General features: G+C 41.3%; 1 protein-coding gene across 5 annotated transcripts in view; it reads left to right on the forward strand.

The window, feature by feature from the left end:
* The window catches only part of LOC124120478 (centrosomal protein of 112 kDa-like), a 49,872-nt gene that overhangs the window by 21,146 nt on the left and 5,078 nt on the right, over positions 1–23,648 (forward strand). For 3 of the 5 annotated variants that reach the window (XM_046483311.2, XM_046483312.2, XM_046483314.2), the window contains 21 exons: positions 3,064–3,157; positions 4,093–4,159; positions 4,592–4,641; positions 5,113–5,199; positions 5,791–5,890; positions 7,485–7,603; positions 7,801–7,944; positions 8,714–8,868; positions 9,525–9,654; positions 12,088–12,180; positions 14,038–14,097; positions 16,038–16,117; positions 16,948–17,083; positions 18,106–18,213; positions 18,543–18,725; positions 19,359–19,502; positions 20,645–20,731; positions 21,220–21,282; positions 22,582–22,634; positions 23,157–23,253; positions 23,528–23,617. In XM_046483311.2, the coding sequence (XP_046339267.2) occupies positions 3,064–3,157; positions 4,093–4,159; positions 4,592–4,641; positions 5,113–5,199; positions 5,791–5,890; positions 7,485–7,603; positions 7,801–7,944; positions 8,714–8,868; positions 9,525–9,654; positions 12,088–12,180; positions 14,038–14,097; positions 16,038–16,117; positions 16,948–17,083; positions 18,106–18,213; positions 18,543–18,725; positions 19,359–19,502; positions 20,645–20,731; positions 21,220–21,282; positions 22,582–22,634; positions 23,157–23,253; positions 23,528–23,617 (2,140 nt within the window). Of the gene's footprint in view, positions 1–3,063; positions 3,158–4,092; positions 4,160–4,591; positions 4,642–5,112; positions 5,200–5,790; positions 5,891–7,484; positions 7,604–7,800; positions 7,945–8,713; positions 8,869–9,524; positions 9,655–12,087; positions 12,181–12,569; positions 12,597–14,037; positions 14,098–14,338; positions 14,351–16,037; positions 16,118–16,947; positions 17,084–18,105; positions 18,214–18,542; positions 18,726–19,358; positions 19,503–20,644; positions 20,732–21,219; positions 21,283–22,581; positions 22,635–23,156; positions 23,254–23,527; positions 23,618–23,648 lie in introns of all 5 variants that reach the window. The other 2 variants (XM_048392375.1, XM_046483313.2) reach the window with 2 other exon arrangements.

Consider the following 23,648-nt stretch of genomic DNA (forward strand, 5'->3'; position numbering starts at 1 on the left):
TGCGAACGTCATGTAGCACTGGATTTTATACACAGGAAACATCTTTTCCAGCTAAAAGCTCATTTACAGCTGAGCAGTTTTCTGATATGATTAAACAAATCAACATGATCAAGGCTTGCTTGCAGAAGTTGTGAGTTTTAAGATAGATCTTTGCTGAACTTTCAGAGGAGGTGTTTAGATTGGTTGTTGATTTCCAGCTCTTGAGTGAGAGAAATTCTGTGCTAAGTTACTGATAAGACAGACGGAAATAAGGATGTCACTTCTGAAACTAAAGCGACAAAACAAGTTCCATATTGATAAGAAATCTTCTAAAAGCAGTCGATTTTACAATTCTGACTATATCATGAGCATGTGTTTATGAATCAAATAGTGATGATACCTGGTGTTTGTGAAAGGTATAAGCTCATCCTGCTCTATCGGTGACACCCATCACAAACACATGCAAAGGCAAGTCAATTGTTCTGAAAAAACACGGGAACATGTCAAAACAGGGAATTGCATCAGACACAATGTGTGTCACTGATGTGTCAGATTTGGAAATGTTACCAATAAACCTTTCAAAAGCTTTACTGAGGCCTTGAATGTTTTAACCTTGATCAAACAACTTCCGAGCAAGAGTCGTATGATGCCGTTTGACATCTTGGTAGAAAGAGCATGCTTGATTGTACCTCATAAGTTGTGAAATGTAGACACCAAGGGCTGGAGCTGCTGGAATATTGCTTGGCATATAGGGAAAGCTAACTATTGGAATACAGTCTTGTGGAGAGGGTTTTGTCACTCTGAATCTTTATGCAAAGATCTAAATATGAAACAGATGAAGTGGTCTCTCTGGTCTCAGTGGAAGGGAATTGACTATTTGATGGTTATTGAACAAAATCAGATTATCGATATACCTGAAGCTTAGTTAAACATCTTGGCCAAATTAACTTGTTTTCACTTTGCCAATCCGAGCTGAAATTTTGATTCCTATGCATAAAGAAATAGATCAGCACGAAGGGGAACACAATATGTGCCCATGGGGATGCCTACCTACGTCTTGCCTTAATGTCTTACCCCAAAAGATTACGTAGATGTTATCAATGAGGAAGTCCAGCATTTCAAGTAGTATTTTCTCAGTAAAATCCAAACTTCAAAGGAAGCTGTAGTGGCAAATGAGTCCAGGTGTATAGTGTAATAGAATGGAAGATACAATACTCTAGATAATCAAGGATGTATGCCCTCACACTCAGTAACACCTGTTATATCACACCCATGAAGATTCCGGGGTAGAATAGGTCTTTAGCAACCCATGCTTGCCGTAAAAGGCGACTATGCTTGTCGTAAAAGGCGACTAACGGGATCGGTTGGTCAGGCTCGCTGACTTGGTTGATACATGTCATCGATCCCAATTGCGTGGATCGATACTCATGATGTGGATCACTGGATTGTCTGGTCCAGACTCGATTATTTTACAGACCGCCGTCATATAGCTGGAATATTGCTGAGTGCGGCGTTAAACAACAAACAAACAAACAAACAAATGTTATATCACACTTACAACCTGAAGCTATTGCTGTTGCCAGTAAATGGGGTATATATTCTGTTTAAGAAACATATTCAGTGAATGTATTCCTAAGATGTCAGGGGGGCACGGGTGGCACTGTGCAGAGTTGCGTCCCTTGGGCACGCCAGAAACCTATGATTGTGGGTTTGAATCCCGGTTCACCCCGATTATGTTTCAAGGTTTGTCAGCACCATAACCATGCTTGTGGGTTTCACCGAAGTGGTAAACGTCTGAGACCTGCATCACTTCGGGCTTTCCTCCCACATTAAGCTGACACGCCGTGATATAACTGGAATACTGTTAAAAGCGGTGTTAAACACAACTCACTCACTCACTAAGATGTCCGAGTGCTGGAAAAACCTATTGACACATAGCAAAAAACTGATACTTAAAGTTGATCACATGTGAAGTATTTACATGTATTTTGGGTCGCCTGAACTGTAGGTTCACTGTGTGTGTTTGTCATAGCATATTGTCTGTAGTTATCCATGCTGAAGAAGCATTTTACATTTGCACAGCCAGTATAAATCACAAGACAGGGATTTATCCAGGATTCTAAACTAAGTGCCCCGGCATACAAATTGGTAAAGAAATGTTCTTCGTTGTGTATATTAACATTAATTGGGAAAACTTCCAGTTCCATTTTGGGAAATTTTCATGACATTTGCTGTAGACTTAGGGCCAAATATCTGCCATTACTTGAACCTACAAGTATTCTTATATATCTGTTAATACTTTTGTGCCCAGTAATTATGTAGAACATATTTGAATAGCTATGCTGGCAGCAACTTGCTTTCTTTGTTAACATACTAACTGTTGACTACACATCCAGATGAGCTGCAGTGCTGTGGCACTATTTTTAATTTATCTTTTTTGGTAGAATTATTGGTTACAGTTATCATGGTTAATAATGATTTCTTAATGTTATTACACTTTTGTCATATTTGTTTAATTATTTCTTAATTTTCAAATATTTTGTTATTCAAAAGTAGTTGAAATATATTTTTTCCATGTGCTACAATGGCCACACAGCCCCTCGAACATTTTTATACTTGCAATTTTTCCCAAAGTATTATTTTACAAAATGTAATCTTTAATTGTAAGATTTATCATGATTTCCAGCAGATGTAAAATGAATGCTGCAAGACAGACCTTGGGCTATGAAAAAAAGGAAATATTTCCTGGACACTGGCGCTGAGCATCGGTTAATTTTTATTGATAAAACTGCTTGTTTTTCAAATTTCCTGCAGTATATGACATGTATGAAGCATAATCTGTTGTCCGTAACATAACATGCTTGACAACTGACACTGTATTAGAGTTGCCCAGTTGTGTTTGCCCAGTTGTGTTTGTTGGTCCTACCTCCATTCTCACTTCTTTTTTTTAAAATGTGTCCGAAAAAATTCATTTGTTTCAGCCTGATCTATTTGTTCTGCATTTATCTGAAGGATAGGAAATTATTAATCTCTGTAAAACATATATGTGTTAACAGTGAAGTCAGTGCCTATTTCCTCTTCCAGACCCTACTCTAGCCTGGGGGTGAGTCTGGACAAGGACCCCAGTCTGTCCCCACCGTGGCGCAGACCCGAGGGAGGGGCAGTCGGATCCCTGCTGGTAATACAGAGTTTATGTTACAGGAAGTGTAGGTCTGTGGGGATAGCAGTAGCCCAGTGGAAGGGTGTCCGCTTATCTCACATAAGTCCAGGTTTGATTCCTGGAGCAGACACATTATACCAAGGCTCTGCTAGTTTGGTCCTGTTCTCATGACAGTGTTGCGATGCTGACTATGTAAGTCATGTTATAAATGTCTTATTCTATTTTTGGTAAACAGCTTCATTAGTAGCAAAATTAAATACTGTAGATTATTAAATTAATGCATCACCAAATTAATGCAAGTGTTAAACCCCCTGACCTAAATGCATCATGAAATTAATACAAGTAGGCCTGCCTTAGTGTGTGCTATGACTCATGAATATTGTCTTTTCAAATGTAGATAGCATGTTATTTCTTAACAAAATGTACAAGCATCATTCCTACTACGTACACATGTGACCGCCCCCATGGTCTAGTGGTAGAGCGTCCGCCCGGAGAGTGGAAGGTCAGAGGTTCGATCCCCGGCAGCTTCATACCAAAACACGTTACAAGATGCTACTTGGTGTTACCCTGTCTGGCACTTGGCATTAAGGGGCTAAAACAAGGACTAGTCAGCTCGGAGTCAGTATACTGTGTCTGAGTTGGGTATTCATGTTAAACTGCGTCTTGGTATGTCAGCGAGCTAGCACTATAAATCGTCATAAGTCCGGACTAGTACAAGCAGCCACACACACACGTGCATGCACGTCGCTATATAAGTGCAATAATCTTGGATGCGACATTTAACCCCATTTTTTAACCTCAGTTCACCTCACCTCACCTCACCTCACCTCACCTCACCTCACCTCACGTACACATGTACCCTTACTACACGTGTGATAGGTATTCCCTTTTCAGTTGTGAATGTGATATCCTATGGCTTGATGTGAGATTAGAGTGCTGGCTGTGTGTTTCAGACCAGTGACATGGACTGGAGTAAGCCCTACAGCTCCACCACATCTCTGGGCAGCTCTCTTGCTAAAGGTAAACACCTGCCTACTTGACCTGTCAGTCACAGGGTGGCATATTACAGTTATACCCCACTACGCTCGTATCTCCTCACAATTTCAATACAATAAGCATTCATCGTTATGCATATTTACTTTGTGTTTCATTGTTTTGATCTTGACATATGTTTCCCATTCCTTAGATTTCTGTTGATTTCTCTTATCATTTCCAGCTAATATTTGGAGTGTCCTATTTGACATATCCAAGAGGTCAAGGACCCACACAGCTATGGAGTAGCTAGTCTAGGTGACAAAATTCATGTTCTCACCATATACTGCCCTGATACCAGGATGTGAAACTGTGATGTATTGATTATGACATGTTTTAAGTTCAGACGTAATAAGAAAGTATATTTTGTGAGTAAATTGGACACTATAATTATTATTTATTTTGAAGGTGTTCTTGCAGGTACAACATTCCAAGACGACAGCAACATAGGAAGAGGAGGGGCGAGAGAAGTGAGTTATATTCCTTGTCTTTATCTTATAGATATCACTGTCTATAGCTGGAATTGCTGAATGAGGCATTAAACAGCAAACAAGAAACATATTTGTGGAATATGTGAAATATTCTTGGTCATGGTTTCAAAAGGGTATCCCCACTGCATATTGAAATTATCATTTATCATTCATCAAATATTTGAGTATAAGGTGATGTCTTGATAATAGTTATCATAATCATAATCATCATCATAATAATAATGGATCAGTATACAACCCAAGCTGCCTGTTAGGTTCTAGGAGGTTAACAACAACATTGTGGTCACCCATCTAGGGACTCTCCATGACCGACATTGCTTAACTTCACCTGATTTGTGACCTGTAGGACCACATGCCATCACACGTAATTATCTTTAATGAGGGCATGTATGTATATGTACCAATACTGAAATGATTCACAGTATCCCAGCATGTGGTTCTTCGGTTTAGATTGAGCTCAGGACCAAGATGGTGGAGGCCAAGTACCATGAAGAGAAGCTGAAGCTCCAGCAGAGACATGATGCAGCTGTACAGAAGGTGAGTTTTCAGGGAACACAGCTTTGTTAAGTAGTGTATCTGTACAGAAGGTGAGGGTTTGGGAAACATGGCTTTGTCAAGTAGTGTATCTGTATAGTAGATGAGAGTTTGGGAAACTCAGCTTTGTCAAGTAGTGTATCTGTATAGTAGATGAGGGTTTGGGAAACTCAGCTTTGTCAAGTAGTGTATCTGTATAGTAGATGAGAGTTTGGGGAACTCAGCTTTGTCGCGTAGTGTATCTGTTCGGAAGGTGAGGGTTTGGGGAACCTATATTTCAAATAGTGTATCTGTACAGTTGATGAGAGTTTATTTCAAAATGAGCTTTGTCAAGTAATATGTCTGTACAGAAGATGAGGGTTTGGGGAACTCAGCTTTGTCAAGACCTGTATTTGTACCGAAGCTAAGGGGAACTTGAACTGCATCAAGTAGTGTATATGTACATGTGAGGTTGGTAGGAACTGTCTAGCAGTGTATCTATACTTTAGTCAAATCTGCAAGTATGAATAGGCTATTATGCTTTAATATGAGTTTCTTGAATAAGAAGTTTCATGTTCTGTTGTTTTTTTCATGTGTCCTCTGTGTATGTGTCAGATCTTGGACAGAAAGAATGCCGAGATTGAGGATGTGAAAAGTCATTACCGAGGCAAAGCCAAGGACAGCGAGGACACCACAACTAAACTGGAGAGGAAAAGTAAGAAGCCCTGTCACTTATTTGTAGTTTTTCAGACTGTCGTATGTCCACTATAGGTAAGGGGACTTTGATACCATTAGCCTTTCAGGAGACCATGAAACAAGTGTTGGCTTTCAGAAGGAAATATCACAACATTCACGCCATGTGTTACATAGTTATTGCTGTGTGTTACAGTCCAGTCTCTGGTGAAGGAGATGTCACAACATTCAGGCTGTGTGTTAGATAGTTATTGCTGTGTGTTACAGTCCAGTCTCTGGTGAAGGAGATGTCACAACATTCAGGCTGTGTGTTAGATAGTTATTGCTGTGTGTTACAGTCCAGTCTCTGGTGAAGGAGATGTCACAACATTCAGGCTGTGTGTTAGATAGTTATTGCTGTGTGTTACAGTCCAGTCTCTGGTGAAGGAGATGTCACAACATTCAGGCTGTGTGTTAGATAGTTATTGCTGTGTGTTACAGTCCAGTCTCTGGTGAAGGAGATGTCACAACATTCAGGCAGTGTGTTAGATAGTTATTGCTGTGTGTTACAGTCCAGTCTCTGGTGAAGGAGATGTCACAACATTCAGGCTGTGTGTTACATAGTTATTGCTGTGTGTTACAGTCCAGTCTCTGGTGAAGGAGATGTCACAACATTCAGGCTGTGTGTTAGATAGTTATTGCTGTGTGTTACAGTCCAGTCTCTGGTGAAGGAGATGTCACAACATTCAGGCTGTGTGTTACATAGTTATTGCTGTGTGTTACAGTCCAGTCTCTGGTGAAGGAGATGTCACAACATTCAGGCTGTGTGTTACATAGTTATTGCTGTGTGTTACAGTCCAGTCTCTGGTGAAGGAGATGTCACAACATTCAGGCAGTGTGTTAGATAGTTATTGCTGTGTGTTACAGTCCAGTCTCTGGTGAAGGAGATGTCACAACATTCAGGCTGTGTGTTAGATAGTTATTGCTGTGTGTTACAGTCCAGTCTCTGGTGAAGGAGATGTCACAACATTCAGGCTGTGTGTTAGATAGTTATTGCTGTGTGTTACAGTCCAGTCTCTGGTGAAGGAGATGTCACAACATTCAGGCTGTGTGTTAGATAGTTATTGCTGTGTGTTACAGTCCAGTCTCTGGTGAAGGAGATGTCACAACATTCAGGCTGTGTGTTACATAGTTATTGCTGTGTGTTACAGTCCAGTCACTGGTGAAGGAGATGTCACAACATTCAGGCAATGTGTTAGATAGTTATTGCTGTGTGTTACAGTCCAGTCTCTGGTGAAGGAGATGTCACAACATTCAGGCTGTGTGTTACATAGTTATTGCTGTGTGTTACAGTCCAGTCTCTGGTGAAGGAGATGTCACAACATTCAGGCTGTGTGTTACATAGTTATTGCTGTGTGTTACAGTCCAGTCACTGGTGAAGGAGATGTCACAACATTCAGGCAATGTGTTAGATAGTTATTGCTGTGTGTTACAGTCCAGTCTCTGGTGAAGGAGATGTCACAACATTCAGGCTGTGTGTTACATAGTTATTGCTGTGTGTTACAGTCCAGTCACTGGTGAAGGAGATGTCACAACATTCAGGCAATGTGTTACATAGTTATTGCTGTGGGTTACAGTCCAGTCTCTGGTGAAGGAGATGTCTATGATGCGGGACATGAAAGACAGACAGCTGGCAGACCTCAAGAAGCTGGTGGATGATACCAGTGACTCTCGCAAGAATGAGTATGACAAAAAGGTATGTCAAAATTGAGTCATTTTCAGGATCCTAATTAATCTTACGTATCAGATTTGTTGTCTTTGATTTATGTCAAAGAATTCATGACTTTGTTATCTCATCCAAACTTATCCACTGTTGATCAGTTGGTTTGCCCAGATGCTTCTATTAAAGTTTGTCCATGTGGTCCTGTTCCAAGATGTTTCTGTGTGTTCCAGCTCCATGACACCACAGCCCATTTCGAGCAGGAGAAGTTTGAGATGCAGAAGCAGCACACTAGGAACATCCAGGAGATCTTAGACGACACCAACGCCCGACTCCAGCGCATGGAGAAGGAGTATACCCAACAAATGTCATCCAATGTTAGTACAATCGAATGCTCCACATCTAGCAGAAGTATGTTTTACCTTACCTGACGTTATACAATGCTATAGGTGTAGCGTCAGGTAAGCATAAAAACATTGCATTTAATCAGAAATGCTCATACTTAACAATATGGTGGATTCAAATGACTCCAAATTGTTGACATGGTTTCAACAAGAAAAGCAAGACTCTTTCCATGTTCCAATAAAATGACTGAGAAATTAATTAGGCGATATCTTTGATGATGGAACAGTAAAATCTTAGATCCATAGAATAAACTATCATTTATCTTTTAGTGATAATGAGGCAACGTACAACTATATTGATAACAACTTCTGGTTTATTGCATTAGTGATGTATCGATGTAAATTCATACACCGTTATCAAGCTAGAAAGACTACAACCAAGTGATGAGAGGTATATCTTCAAGATATGTTGTGATATGAAGCAGATTAACGTTAACAACGACAGGTAATTGACAACAAATAGCACACAGAAAATTGGATGAAGACAGATGAACAGAAGGGTGTTAGGTGTTGTTGCAAGCTTGATTGGATACTCACATGAGTCTATTGCTTGACCGCGTTGTCACAGGAAGAGGGGATGTAATACCCTTGATCTTAGCGATATTGTTAAAAAGATTTCGCCCTCATGGCGTTTGATATTTAATATGTCAACAGCATAGCCTCTGAGTTTTCTCCTTTGATAATTTTGTGCCAATATATTCTGCTATGAAAAGACAGTGATGAGATTGTGTGTTGGTGCCAGACGAACGTGATCAGGGAGCTGGAGTCCCGAGTGCAGCAGCTGACATCCGAGGTGGAGCAGCAGCTAAAGACGAGGTCCGGCCTGGAGGAGGAGAAGACAAGTCTACAGGACACATGTGACCAGCTGACTGCACAGCTCGGGGATGTGAGAGACAGGTGGGGAAATACAGTAGCAGCAACTACTGCACTTGTCCATGATAGATAGCCTGTTTTTACATCCTGTGAAATACACTCATAGTAAAAAAAGATGTGTCTGAGTTCTCCTCATCCTATTCTCAACCCTGTGTGGAAACTAGGATTGAATAGAATTGATTCCAGAAAGTGATCTTAGCACTATGACTGTTGTAAGCCTATTTTCAAGTAGAAAGTTAGATCATTTTAGCTATGGTTGCTTTGTTGAACAGGTCCCTGCTCAGAGACCATTAATGCCTCAAGTCTGCAGCAAATTCCCAATTTGAAGTAAAAATGACCCAAGTCTTCAGAATTCAGAATTCCATTTTGAACAATATCACTATTCTTTCCCAGCTTGCCTGCCAAGGACGTTTTGTTTGGAATCCATGACAAATCCTTGCTCTCTACAAGTTTGTCAAATGAAAAGAACCTATTTTACATTCAGACTGCTATCAGCGGTATAAGAGGTACATGGGTGTCTTAAATATGTACCATGTATTCAAGGGTGTTGTAAGCTGGCTGTTGTGGGAGTTCTCACCCATCACACACTGCGAAGCAAGCTCAAGCCTGGTAAGACAGTGATATGCTGAGATGGCTATGGTTTAACGTCCCATTTACTCACTGATTCCTGTTCTATCCAGCTACAACCAGCTGGACCGGGAACACCAGCACCTGCAGGAGAGTCATGAACACGAGATGCGCACCCTGAAGCACAAGACTGAGGCCAGCCTGGAGTTTCTCAAGCAAGAGCACACGCTCGCTGCAGCCAAGGTGAACCATAGCATGGAGTAGATGTCTAGCACAACTGTTGTAGGGTTGTAGGGTTGTAGGGTTGTAACTTCATTACACTCAACTTGGTGTTGGTGTTTTTTTTAATTTTTTGGTCAGCAGTTTTTGTTGTCATTTAGTCATGTTAGTGGTAGTCTGTTTCTTGCTTGTCCCCTGCACCCACAAGTGGTGACAATTGTTAGTGGCAGTTTGGTAGTACATTAATGGCATGCATGTAATTTATTTGACATTTACAGACTATTTGTAAACAGCTGATCATTCAGAGTTGTGAACTGATGAGCGGCCCCATTACTCCCTCCCTGCTGTATTCGGCAGACATTCCCGTTCATGTTCATATGGTCTGCAGTGTTCACATTCGGCGGCGGCTTGTGACTATACTGTGACAAGGTGATGTGACTGTGATCATGTGATGTGACTGTGATCATGTGATGTGACTGTGATCATGCGATGTGGCTGTGATCATGTGATGTGACTGTGATCATGTGATGTGGCTGTGATCATGTGATGTGGCTGTGATCATGTGATGTGACTGTGATCATGATAGGTGACTGTGATCATGTGATGTGACTGTGATCATGATAGGTGACTGTGACAATGATAGGTGACTGTGATCATGATAGGTGACTGTGATCATCTGATGTGACTGTGATCATGTGATGTGACTGTGATCATGATAGGTGACTGTGATCATGATAGGTGACTGTGATCATGTGATGTGACTGTGATCATGATAGGTGACTATGATCATGTGATGTGACTGTGATCATGTGATGTGACTGTGATCATGATAGGTGACTGTGATCATGATAGGTGACTGTGATCATGATAGGTGACTGTGATCATCTGATGTGACTGTGATCATGTGATGTGACTGTGATCATGATAGGTGACTGTGATCATGATAGGTGACTGTGATCATGTGATGTGACTGTGATCATGATAGGTGACTGTGATCATCTGATGTGACTGTGATCATGATAGGTGACTGTGATCATGATAGGCGACTGTGATCATGATAGGTGACTATGATCATGTGATGTGACTGTGATCATGATAGGTGACTGTGATCATGATAGGTGACTGTGATCATAATAGGTGACTATGATCATGTGATGTGACTGTGATCATGTGATGTGACTGTGATCATGATAGGTGACTGTGATCATGATAGGTGGCTGTGATCATGTGATGTGACTGTGATCATGATAGGTGACTGTGGTCATGATAGGTGACTGTGATCATGTGATGTGACTGTGATCATGATAGGTGACTGTGGTCATGATAGGTGGCTGTGATCATGTGATGTGACTGTGATCATGATAGGTGACTGTGATCATGATAGGTGACTGTGATCATCTGATGTGACTGTGATCATGATAGGTGACTGTGGTCATGATAGGTGGCTGTGATCATGTGATGTGACTGTGACAAGGTGATGTGACTGTGATCATATGGGGGGGCACGGGTGGCCCAGTCGTCTAAGGCACCGCGATTCGCTGTGCAGAGTTGCGTCCCTTGGGTACGTCAGAAACCTATGATTGTGGGTTTGAATCCCGGTTTGCCCCGATTATGTTTCTAGGTTTGTCAGCACCATACCTGTGCCCGTGGGTTTCACCGAAGTGGTAAACATCTGAGACCTGCATCACTTCGGGCTTTCCTCCCACATTAAGCTGACACGCCGTGATATAACTGGAATACTGTTAAAAGCAGCGATAAGCCCAACTCACTCACTGTGATCATATGATGTGACTGTGGTCATGAGAGGTGACTGTGATCATGTGATGAGACTGACAAGGTGATGTGACTGTGACAAGGTGATGTGACTGTGACAAGGCAATGCGACTGTGACAAGGTCATGTGACTGTGACAAGGTCATGTGACTGTGACAAGTTGATGTGACAGTGACAAGGTCATGTGACTGTGACAAGGTCATGTGACAAGTTGATGTGACTGTGACAAGTTGATGTGACAAGGTGATGTGACTGTGACAAGGTGACGCTGTGACAAGTTGATGTGACAAGGTGATGTGACTGTGATAAGGTGATGTGACTGTGACAAGTTGATGTGACAAGGTGATGTGACTGTGACAAGGTGATGTGACTGTGACAAGGTGAAGCTGTGACAAGTTGATGTGACAAGGTGATGTGACTGTGACAAGGTGATGTGACTGTGACAAGTTGATGTGACAAGGTGATGTGACTGTGACAAGGTGATGTGACAAGGTGATGTGACTGTGACAAGGTGATGTGACTGTGACAAGGTGATGTGACAAGGTGATGTGACTGTGACAAGTTGATGTGAAAAGGTGATGTGACTATGACAAGGTTATGTGACTGTGACAAGGTGATGTGACTGTGACAAGGTGATGTGACTGTGATGAGGTGATGTGACAAGGTGATGTGACTGTGACTGCAGGCTGCGGATGCTGTGGGGGATATGGAGCAGCAGCTTGAATCCATGAGGAGGTCCATGAAGGAGTCAGACGAACACCGGCAGAAGCAGCTCCGAGTAAGATACCTCATATCTCTTTCTCACTACCTGCACTGATAATCAATATGTTTTCACATTGAGATTTACTGACTTCTGATATTCTGGTGAATATCGGTGTACTTAGTGTCAGGCTGTTATGAAAATATGTTGTTAAAGTGCAAGTCTCAAGGGTATATTCAACTTTGCAGATTTGGATAGATCACATGGACCAATCAGGTCTCATCATTCTGACATGGAGGTCTTATATCAGTTTTGTGAATCACGGAAAGATAAAAAATATCTCTATCAAAAGTGGAATAGTATAATTGTAGTGGTTTTATTTTCTTAGAATTGTAAGTGAAAATGTTCCATCAATGCTCCATGTTGTCTGGAAACAGGTTAAGTTGTGTGAGTTTTCTGTCCCCCAGATTCCAAGCATAGCATTAGTCACCATGGTAAGTGAGACAGAGTGTGCCGACCTACACTCACGCCCAGCTTGGCAGAACACTGTTACTGTGTGGCTGTTTGCTTCCATACCTCACATGTGGCAGCCTGATGTAATCCTTGTGAGATCAACTGACCCGTGTTTTACAATTAAATAATACTAGGTGTATTTGTGCTGAAACTGATGTGACATAAGCTGGTTCTGTTTCAAGAGGAAATACGATGCATGGTTCTATCTGTGACATGTGTGATGTACCATCAATATTCTAGCAATTTAAAAACCATTCTGGACTATGTGTATTGTTCTCAGTCTTCATAAATATCAACATTATTTGTATAATTTATTCCTAAAAAAGTATATGCTTTTAAAATTACGTACACTGAAACCTTACGTACAGTGCAACCTCAGTACAGTGCAATCTTACATACAGTGAAACCTTATGTACAGTGAAACCTTACATTCAGTGCAACCTTATGTACAGTGCAGTCTTACGTACAGTGCAACCTTAGGACAGTGCAACCTTACGTACAGTGCAGTCTTACGTACAGTGCAACCTTAGGACAGTGCAACCTTACGTACAGTGCAACCTTATTTACAGTGAATTCGTACATACAGCGATCAATCTCCATCAAACCAATTATCAATACATTAGTTGAGATGATGCAAAATGTTCAGGCAATATCTTTATCAGCAGATGTGATAGGTATAATGTTGACACTTGTTCGCTTATCTCAAACTATGCATTAGGGGGTTTACCATGATCTATAAAATTGCAGTCATAGGAACTTTTGGTATTACAACTTTGGGGTCCAAGGCATTCAAATGGGTGTCACTGAGACAACTAGACCCACAGCAAGTAAAAGTATGTGTGATGCATATGCTTTTTAATGGTTGGGGAGTTCCTTGTTTGAATAAAAACTTTGTAAATGAGTGCAGAATACCTGACATGGACTCTCTGAACATTTGTGTTTCAGATCAGAAGCTTCAGATAAACTTCCGTACATTTTTCAGTTGCATTAGTTTCAATAATTCCAACGTCCATACTCTTTCATGTCGATAGGGACTCGCAGGGAATGTTATTTGGGCCCAGGGTCAAGTCTTATTTTTACGAGTATAGAACACAATATTTTGAGTACAGTAAAAGCCAGGCCTGTTCCACAAAGCGATCTTGGAGTCACGACTTTGTAAGCCAATGTTAAAGTATGGGAGTTATCATTTTAGAGCTAAGGCCACTTTGTGGAACGGAGCCCTGATGGATAACTTGACCTACATTTGACTGCCCACTGACTTGGAGCAGAGTATGGCTTCATCTTAATGGAAAATCTAATTTGTTATTCATTTTATATTGGATGGTGTCAAACTCTTTTTCTCATTCATACTGATAGAATATTGTGAGGTTTCCAGTCTTACATTGTGCATAAATGTGAGTGAAACCTGCGGCTATATTTCAGGAGTTAGATCAAGCTCGGCAGCAGGAGAAACTGCACTTAGAAAACCTGCATGATAAACAGGTATTACTGACCCCAAGGCTGCGATGTGCATCCCTACACAAGAACCCTGTGTGTTATCTGTCCGATATGTCCCTCTGTGTAGGATTCTATGCATGATATTGCACTGTGTAGATATGCATGATATTGCACTGTGTAGATATGCATGATATTTGCCTGTGTGGGGCTGTATGCATGTTATTGCCCAGCACTTTGTGGTAGGAATGTATGATAATTAATTCCTTGCTTGGTGTTGTCTTTACAGCAGTTATCAGAGGTAATTGTTGATCTTTACATTGTAGATGTAGGTACTAGAGGCTTATAGGCATGTTAGAATTAATAATTACAAACTTGATATATATCCTGAATTTATAAGATCTCTGTTGGTATAAAAAAGACAATTTATACAATGGTTGATCAATATGAATAGCTGGTGGGGATTGTTTGATAGGCATTTCTTAGTTGACGAATGATAAAGTTGGCACAATGTATGGATAACAACTTCTTTATTTTACTGTAATGGCGGTGTTTCGGTATAGATCCTTGTACTGTTTTCAAGCATATATTGTGTGTATACAGGTGTCAAGACACCTAGCTTGCCAACGGTGTAAGGATATATACAGGCACATCGCCATTACAGTAACATAGAAGTTGTTATCCATAGATTGTGCCTACTTTGTCAACTGGTAGGAAGTCTGGTGTTGCAACCTCTGACGACTCAGCTCTCAGTTGTTGAAGTTAAGTGTTAACCAGGAAGCTGGAATGACTTCTCAAGGCTGCAACCCTGGTTTGTCTGCTCCAGGCCTGAGTACACAGCGCAGATTGATGATGAAACCATCAATGTATTGTGGGGATTTCACACTGCTGAGCTGATCCCCAGCATCCCTTGCTTGTTGCATCATGCTGGTTGATGGTTGTTCATGGTTTCAGTCACTGGTTTGTCTGGTTCAGACTTGATTACTTACAGGCTGCCATGTTGTTGTTGAAATATTGCTGACTGGCTGTAGACAATATTCGCTTACCAAACCTTAGGTCTTCTGTCTATCAGCATGAACTAACAGCCTTATTTGTTAATTCCAGTAGATGATAGTCCACACCCTCACTCACTCCAGTAGACTGGCTTACAGTCCACACCCTCACTCACTCCACTAGACTGGCTTACAGTCCACGCCCACCCTTACTCTCACTCCACTAGACTGGCTTATAGTCCCCACCCACCCTCACTCCAGTAGACTGGCTTACAGTCCACGCCCACCCTCACTCCAGTAGACTGGCTTACAGTCCACACCCACCCTCACTCCAGTAGACTGGCTTACAGTCCACGACCACCCTCACTCCAGTAGACTGGCTTACAGTCCACGCCCACCCTTACTCTCACTCCACTAGACTGGCTTACAGTCCCCACCCTCACTCACTCACTCCACTAGACTGGCTTACAGTCCCCACCCTCACACATTCACTAGGTTCAGCTTGTACAACAAGGGTTGTAGTCTCACCTCACTCACCCTCCCACTCACTCCCCATGTGTGTTTAGTGTTGACTCCTACTTTTCCTTATTTTTCTAATCATTTTAGACATTTGGGTTTGGTTTAGTGTTTTTTAACATGTTTACTAATTTATTTTCAACCATTTTTGTAGACTATTAATTAAGGTATTTTGGTTCATTTATGAAATCGTCAAATTTGTTTGAAAGCATGTATATTGTATAGATTTATTCCTCGCATACCATGGTAAGACATTTTCCATAAAAACTATTATGTTGAAGATTTTTGTTGCATAAATGATGATGTGAAATGTAATATAAGTTCAAGTAAAGGTAAGGTTCATATTCCCTCTATTATGTGAGGTTTGATGTTATCATCTAACGTTTATATGTGATGATTACTAACTGTGACTGTGTATGAGCTGTGAGAAGCCCACAAGCAGTGTGTGTACGGATGTGTGATGACTGCGTTCTTGTTCAGATCCGCAGCATGAAGAAAGAACTGGAGCAGCTGGAGCAGGAGTCCCAGAAGAAGATCAGGACCTCGGAGCACCTGCTACAGTGAGTACACGAGCCTCACATCAACTGGAATATGTGTATATGTCAAGACACATCACTGACGATGTTGGTGCAGTGTTAATCAAAGAATATAGATGTTACCAGTTTGTATCAATACAGAGTGAGTGCGTGAGCATGGTTTTATGCTGCTTTTAGCAATATTCCAGTAATATCACGGTGGGGGACACCAGAAATGGGCTTCACACATTGTACCCATGCTGGGAATTGAACCCGAGTCTTCGGCGTGACGAGCTAACACTTAAAACACTAGGCTACCCGACTGCCCCAGTATCAATACAGAAGTAAAGTGAAAATGCTTACCAGTAGGTCTTGTACTGTAATTTAAGATGGTTATGAGACTGACCTAAAACTCAGTTAGAAAGAACAAAAAGCACCTGTTGGCTGACTCTGTTTTACAATTAGGTGAAATGAGAGATTTTATGTCTGCTGTAAGAAGTCGTGAATAGTACTTTTAAAACTCTTTTGGTATTTTGACATCTGAAACATCATTAGTAACAGTACTAATCTGGAAGATAAAAGTTATTTTGTTTCTTTACCGGCCACCTACTTTGGATTTGTTTCTTAACAAACTAACAAGTACTGAAGGCCATTATACAGAATTTCTTCCGTTAATGGCAAGATTGTCTTTGTAGACAAGTAATAATTCAATGAACTGACAAGAGGATTGTTGTCTTTTCTATTGAAGATTTAATTTGTAAGCCATAGGGGAATAATTTTTTTAGCCCTAAAAGTTTTCAGAGATCTTATGTTGATCCAATTCCCGTTTATTCTTATTTATTATGGAGATTTTGTAGAGTTTGTTGTGATTACAGAGAGAAGGACCTCACGATCCACAGACTGCAAGAGCAGAACCAGAACCAGGCCCTGTCAGCAGAACGGGCTCTGGAGGAGTTCAAGGCCGAGGTGGAGAAGAACCAGAACCGGGTTTACGAGGAGATGAAGCAGCAAGTAGGTCAGACCTGTAATTTTGTGAGGGCTATAGCCCTTCATAGTGCTGCAGGTTTGCCGGAACAGACACATGGTGCAGACCTGATTCATTTGTGTGTCAAAATACCATACACTGAATGTCCTCAAGTTGCTGGTGTTGTATATGTCATGCTCTTTATGGTTGTCTCCTTATGAAACTTTCAGGAGATCTTTGTTCTGCGTAGCAATATTTCCAGTTCCACAAGTTACTGAGCTGTGCTCTTTACAAGTTAGAATTGATCACTGTGTTTGTTGTAAAAGAGGACTGAATTGTTGAGTGCTGAATGAGAAGAAGAAGGGAGTGTGTAGGAAGTAGGGCTGGGACGGGTAACTCGGGTAACTCGGGTACTCGGGCCGGGTGGTTCCTGAGTAGGATCCGGGTACCCACAGTAACCCCGTTGTTAGTCATGTGATATATTGTTTAATGGCAACAACTCACTATAGCTCAGTGGTTACACTTCAAGTCGCTAAAGTTCGCATTTCTTTCTGATGATGAACACATTCCTTTGACTTGTATGTGTGTGAGTAGAGATAAAGCTTCAGTCAACTTCTGTGTACACATCTTTTGATACATGTATCTAAATAGTTTTTGCCAGGGCTGCGGTAAAATAATTCCCAATCAGACATTTTGTTCCCAACTCTTGAGACCTGTAGTGGGTACCCGGGTAGGGTCGGGTAATGGGGGGGTTGGGTACCCGGGTAGTGAATTTGGACTCGTCCCAGCCCTAGTAGGAAGACTATTTCTTACTCACCTGTGAAGAGATCACACGTTTAAAAACAATAAACTTTTATTACACATTGTGTACTAACATCAACTACAGCAGTGACATCTTTCACTCGTTAGTAACGTTTTGAAACGGGGACTCGTTTAGTAATCTATATATCTGAACTGAACCATACTGACTTAGTGATTGCCAGTATTACCAGCTCCAGACAGGATTACTCTTAGTGAACCCCCGGTGCTTGTATGTGTCCAGTGATCATGACAGTCGTGGTGGTTGTAGATGACCCAGGTGGAGTCGGACCTCAACAAGTCGAAACATTCCCGGGAGAAGCAGAACAAGGAACTCAGCAAGCAGCTGGAGCAGGAGAGGGTCAAGTTCAACAGGGAGGTAGGTCAAGGTCATACTCAATGAGCCTTGAACAGTAGTTGTCAATAACTGAATTATTTACAATTTAAACTGTAAAAAGTAAAAAAGTAAAATTGTTTTAAAACAAATAAAAAGTACTATTGGCATTGTTTACATCATGAATGACTTCTGTTGAAATAGAACTATACTGACGTAACATACCGGGTATGTTATACTTGGGACTCAAATTCAAAAAGTACTAGAATTTGTACTTTACTAAGAAACTTCAATCCCAAATATGACATGTTACATTTGAGCACTTTCTTAAAGGTATTTTATTCATACACTTATCTAAATAACAATACTTGCAGATAACAGAAATGAAGATATCGTTTGAACATGAGAGGTCGCAGATGTTGCATGACCTTCACCTTCAGAAGGAGTATATCTTGTCAGAACATGAGAAGGCTGTGGAGACACTCAAGGAAGGTCACAGAGTTGAGTTGAGGTCATTGGAGGCTCGGTACAGGGAGAGGGGCGACAAAGACACAAAGGTATCAATTGTTTTAATATAGAACTTTAATATCTTCTTTCACTTCTTCGTATGTCCTGGCATCTTCACGAGACAAGGGAGTTAACTGACTATAAAAGTCCAGTTTCCATCCTTGCCGAACTAGTCTGGAATTTCTGGGCTCGATGGTAGTGCCACCAATGGCTATTATGAATTATGTCTCTTCTATGTCCCTCCTATTGACCAATCAGATTCCACCTCTCATATCACTTGCATTTGCTTGAAACTAAACGATGATCTGGTTGATAATCAAGATCTATATAGAAATAAAACGGGTCTTACTTCGCGAAGGGCATCAAATCCCCCTTGATTAAGAACAAGAAGAGATTTGGAAAATATCTGTTAATGCCGAATTGGTGGTGCACATGTTTTGCAAAACCTGCAATCAACTGAAATCTGCTAGGCAGTTACAAACCGAATATCTATTTCGTTACGCAATTTTGATGTATAGACTTGATAGTCCAGCCAAAATATAACTCCATAACTCCAGCCAAGTTCGGCAAGGGTGGAAACTGGACTTTTGAAGTCAGTTAACTCCCTTGCCTGGGGAAGATGATCTCCTGCAGTGTTGAGACAAGTCTTTCCAGTGGTTTTACATGAATGCTTTTGTTTGCAGAACTTGACAGAGTTTGAGAGCCAAGTGCGAGAGTTGCGAGAGGAGCTTGTGCAGTCAAACCAGCTCCGGAAGCAGCAGCTGGTGGAACTGGGGCTGCTCCGAGAGGAGGAGAAGCAGAAGATGCTGAGAGACCATGAGGCAGAGGTGAGCAGGGACAGGTTAGAGTGCGTTTGACAGGGTAGGGGTGTGTATTTAGGGGTGGAGTAACGTTTGTGTTTTTGGTGCAAGGGTTTAGTTAGGTGTGTCTTCTGGAGGGAATGGAGGAGAAGAGGAGTACACTATACAGAGAGATTATGAGACAGAAGTGAGTAGGGGCAGGGCTTTGGGAGTGTTTCATGGGGCAGGGTAGGTGTGTGTGTTTAGGGGTGGGGTAAGGTTTGTGTTTTTGGTGCAAGGGTTTAGTTAGGTGTGTCTTCGGGAGGGAATGGAGGAGAAGAGGGGTACACTATACAGAGAGATTATGAGACAGAAGTGAGTAGGGGCAGGGCTTTGGGAGTGTTTCATGGGGCAGGGTAGGTGTGTGTGTTTAGGGGTGGGGTAAGGTTTGTGTTTATGGGGCTAGGCTATTGATGGGATTGGATGTGTGTTCTCGAGGGGGTGGAGATGAGGTGAAGCACAATATACAGAGATCATGAGACAGAACTTAGTAGGGGCACAGAGTTATGGCCCTTGCTCCATGCTTTTCAACTTAGCACATACTGTGTGAAATGGATGCAAGTTTTCTCAGAAACCAATGAAGTTTGTATGCTTATCTAAGGGATACTTGTCAAGACTGAGTTCGGAAATTGGTGCAGAAATAATATTTTTTCCAGCTTTACTTCCCTAGCTACATGTTTTAGATTTTGAGCGTACACAGTTATGGCCCTTTTCATGTTACTTTACAAAGTGCACAGTGTCTGCAATGGGAACAAGTTTTCTCAGAAATTACTGATGTTCATTTATATAAGAGATACTTATCAAAAAGAGTTCAAGAATTGGTGCCATGAACTATTTTTCCAGAGAAGGGGCCTTTTGTGTGTATTAATTTCACATTTAATCATATTTTCTGATGACATAAAGTGACCCTAGTGCCTTTCTCTTTATAGGCTTAACAGGACTCTTTTTTCTAGTTTATATTCACAACTACATGTATATGAACAAACAAAAGTCAAATGTGCCTCATGGCGGGGATAGTGATAATGCTGTTTTCTTGTTGCTGCTTCAGTGGAGGTTTTGGTAAGTGAAGGTGTACGTATGTGCATGTTTGATCTGTATCGTGTTAACCATGTCTCACCAATGTGTTACAGATGGGTCGGATGCGGAGTGACATGGAACAGCAGCGGCTTGAGCTTCAGAAACTCCACAGCTCTGAGATGGAGACCATGCTTGAGAAGGTAGGGATGGGTATTATCAGGCTACTTCAGTGCTTCCTCTCAGCAGTGTGTCATAGTCCTAGCAATTCTTAAACTGTCTTTGTGCTTCTGCTAGATGTCACCTGTTCATAGGGACAACGCAACTGTAATACAGGTAGACAGCCTTCCCTCTATTCTCTGGACCTGTGAAGATTCCGGGGTAGAATAGGTCTTCAGCAACCCATACTTGCCGTAAAAGGCGATTATGCTTGTCGTAAAAGGCGACTGACGGGATCGGGTGGTCAGGCTCGCTGACTTGGATGATACATGTCATCGATCCTAACTGCGTGGTTCGATGCTCATGATGTCTACCACTGGATTGTCTGGTCCAGACTCGATTATTTTACAGACCGCCGTCATATAGCTGGAATATTGCTGAGTGCGGCGTTAAACAACAAACAACAAACAAACTCTATGCTCTGTAGATTAGTGTTGTAGTATAACTAATCTGTTGTTTTATGGTCCTGCAGACAAATCAGCGTCTGAAGGACATTGAGAGGGAGTACGCTGACCGAGGGCAGAAGTCCACAGAGGTAACACTTCTTTTTGTTATGCCTTTATTAAGAATCTTGCAATTCCATTGGTTAATCCATACCACATGGCAAAACAATATGTTTCGATGTAGACCCCGAAATCATGTGACTGACACTGACCTCAAATATTGACTCGTCACATGATCAGTATTGACCTGAATATTGACTCGTCTGCTGGAAAACAAGATGGCGTCTTGTACGAACACTTCACGGTTCACGGCTAAGTTACTGTAATGAAACAGAGGATGGTTTAAAGACTTCATAAACTTTAAAGTGAATTTTTGTATTACAAAACAAATGATTACTCTTAATGAGGTCAATATGCGAAAACAAGGCCCATTGGACCCAACCCCTTCAACGGTCGACTACCTCAGGGGTCGGGTCCTCAGGTCCTTGTCTTCGCATATTGACCTCATTAAGAGTAATTATTTGTATATTGTTCACTGGGTTATCCTTCACTCAGACAGTACAGATTTGTCCATACTATCCTACATGTAAATGCATTTTACTACATATCTAGAATGGACAGCACTAAGTAAAAGACTATGACAATGTGTTTTGTTTGTCATCAACATAATCTCCTCTGAAACCACTGGAGCAATGAAGCAGAAACTTTACAATCAATGATGACACCTGGATTTGTTCAAGAGCTTCGACTCAGTGTTTTCAATATGGTTGCCATGTAATTAGAAAGCAACTGTATAACCAACTCATCAGTTTTATGAATTCGAAAATTGTGATTAGAAGACAAAACTAGAATGATGGAAACATGTCCTGCTTGAATGAGGTGATGACGAGGCAGGGAGGCTCTGTTGACGTTTTAACTTGGTATCATTTTACAGGACCAAAGAGCATAGACATTGGTTGAGGCGTCTGAGACACATATATGTGAAGATCTGTTTGTTGCAGGTGGTAGTCTGAGACACATATCTTGTGAAGAACATGTGAAGATCTGTTTGTTGCAGGTGGTACTCTGAGACATATATCTTGTGAAGAACATGTGAAGATGTTTGTTGCAGGTGGTGGTCTGAGACACATATCTTGTAAAGTACATGTGAAGATCTGTTTGTTGCATGTGCTACTCTGAGACATATATCTTGTGAAGTACATGTGAAGATCTGTTTGTTGCAGGTGGTGGTCTGAGACACATATCTTGTGAAGAACATGTGAAGATCTGTTTGTTGCAGGTGGTACTCTGAGACACATATCTTGTGAAGTATATGTGAAGATCTGTTTGTTGCAGGTGGTACTCTGAGACACATATCTTGTGAAGTACATTTGAAGATCTGTTTGTTGCAGGTGGTGGCTGATCTTCAGGCGGCAACTAATCAACTCCGAGAAGAAATCAAAAGGTACTCTAACCCAGCTGATCAAAGATAATGCACGTTCTTCAAACATGCAATCTCTTATGGTACTCCCCATTTCATATTCTGGGGGAGGGAGGTTGGTGGTGACCTTGGATTCCAGTTTAAGTCATAATTTTTAGCACTTTAAGTCAAACAATGTTTTGTGGACCCATCATACACTATTTTTCAGAACATCCACATGTTCAGTGTAGGATTTATTTCTTTTTATCAACGCTTAGCATTTTTGGAAAGAGATTAGGCTAAAAAAAAAAATAGTCTTGCTTCTCAGGCACCACCTGCATCATCATAAAGTCTGCCGCACGGTTGTTGTTTTTTCCATTTTAAAAAATATATAAAAATCCTAATACTTTAACACAATGCACAAAAAAAATTGAAAATGGAAACAAAAACGAAACTTGCAATGAACTTTATGAAGACTTTATGATGTGGGTAGTGCCTGAGAACCAAGACTATTATTTTTTAGCCTTATTTTTTCCTATTTGAAATTATACATACTCTTTGTTTCAGGATTCGACAGCAGTGTGACCTGCGGATGACAGAGTTAGCAGCCCAGCACGAGCAGGACAAGAAGGCAATGAAGAAACAGTACGCCACCAACGTCACTGTGAGTTGGCCCACTTTATGTACAACAAGTGTACGTGAGCTAGTACTGTCTGCAGTTGCATGTATGGAATAATTTGTTTGTTTGTTGCTTAACACCGCTCTTGGCTATATTCCAACTAGGTGATGGCGGTCTGTAAATAATCGAGTCTGGACCAGACAAGCCAGTGATTGACATCATGAGCATCGATCTACGCAATTGGGATACGATGACCTGCATCAACCAAGCTGAAAGTTTGCAGATTTTAAAAAATTGAAAAACAATTGTTTACTTGCAGGCTCTGCAAAAGGAATTGGATTCACAACGAAATAAGTGTCGAAATATGGAGAGACAGTTGCAGAGGTTGGAGGCAGATCAAGAAGAAAAGGTGAGGATGAACAAGAAGCTGACGTGGTATG

Source organism: Haliotis rufescens, unplaced genomic scaffold (assembly GCF_023055435.1).
Source record: "Haliotis rufescens isolate VD_foot unplaced genomic scaffold, xgHalRufe1.0.p SCAF_11, whole genome shotgun sequence".
Classification (NCBI taxonomy): Eukaryota; Metazoa; Mollusca; class Gastropoda; order Lepetellida; family Haliotidae; genus Haliotis; species Haliotis rufescens.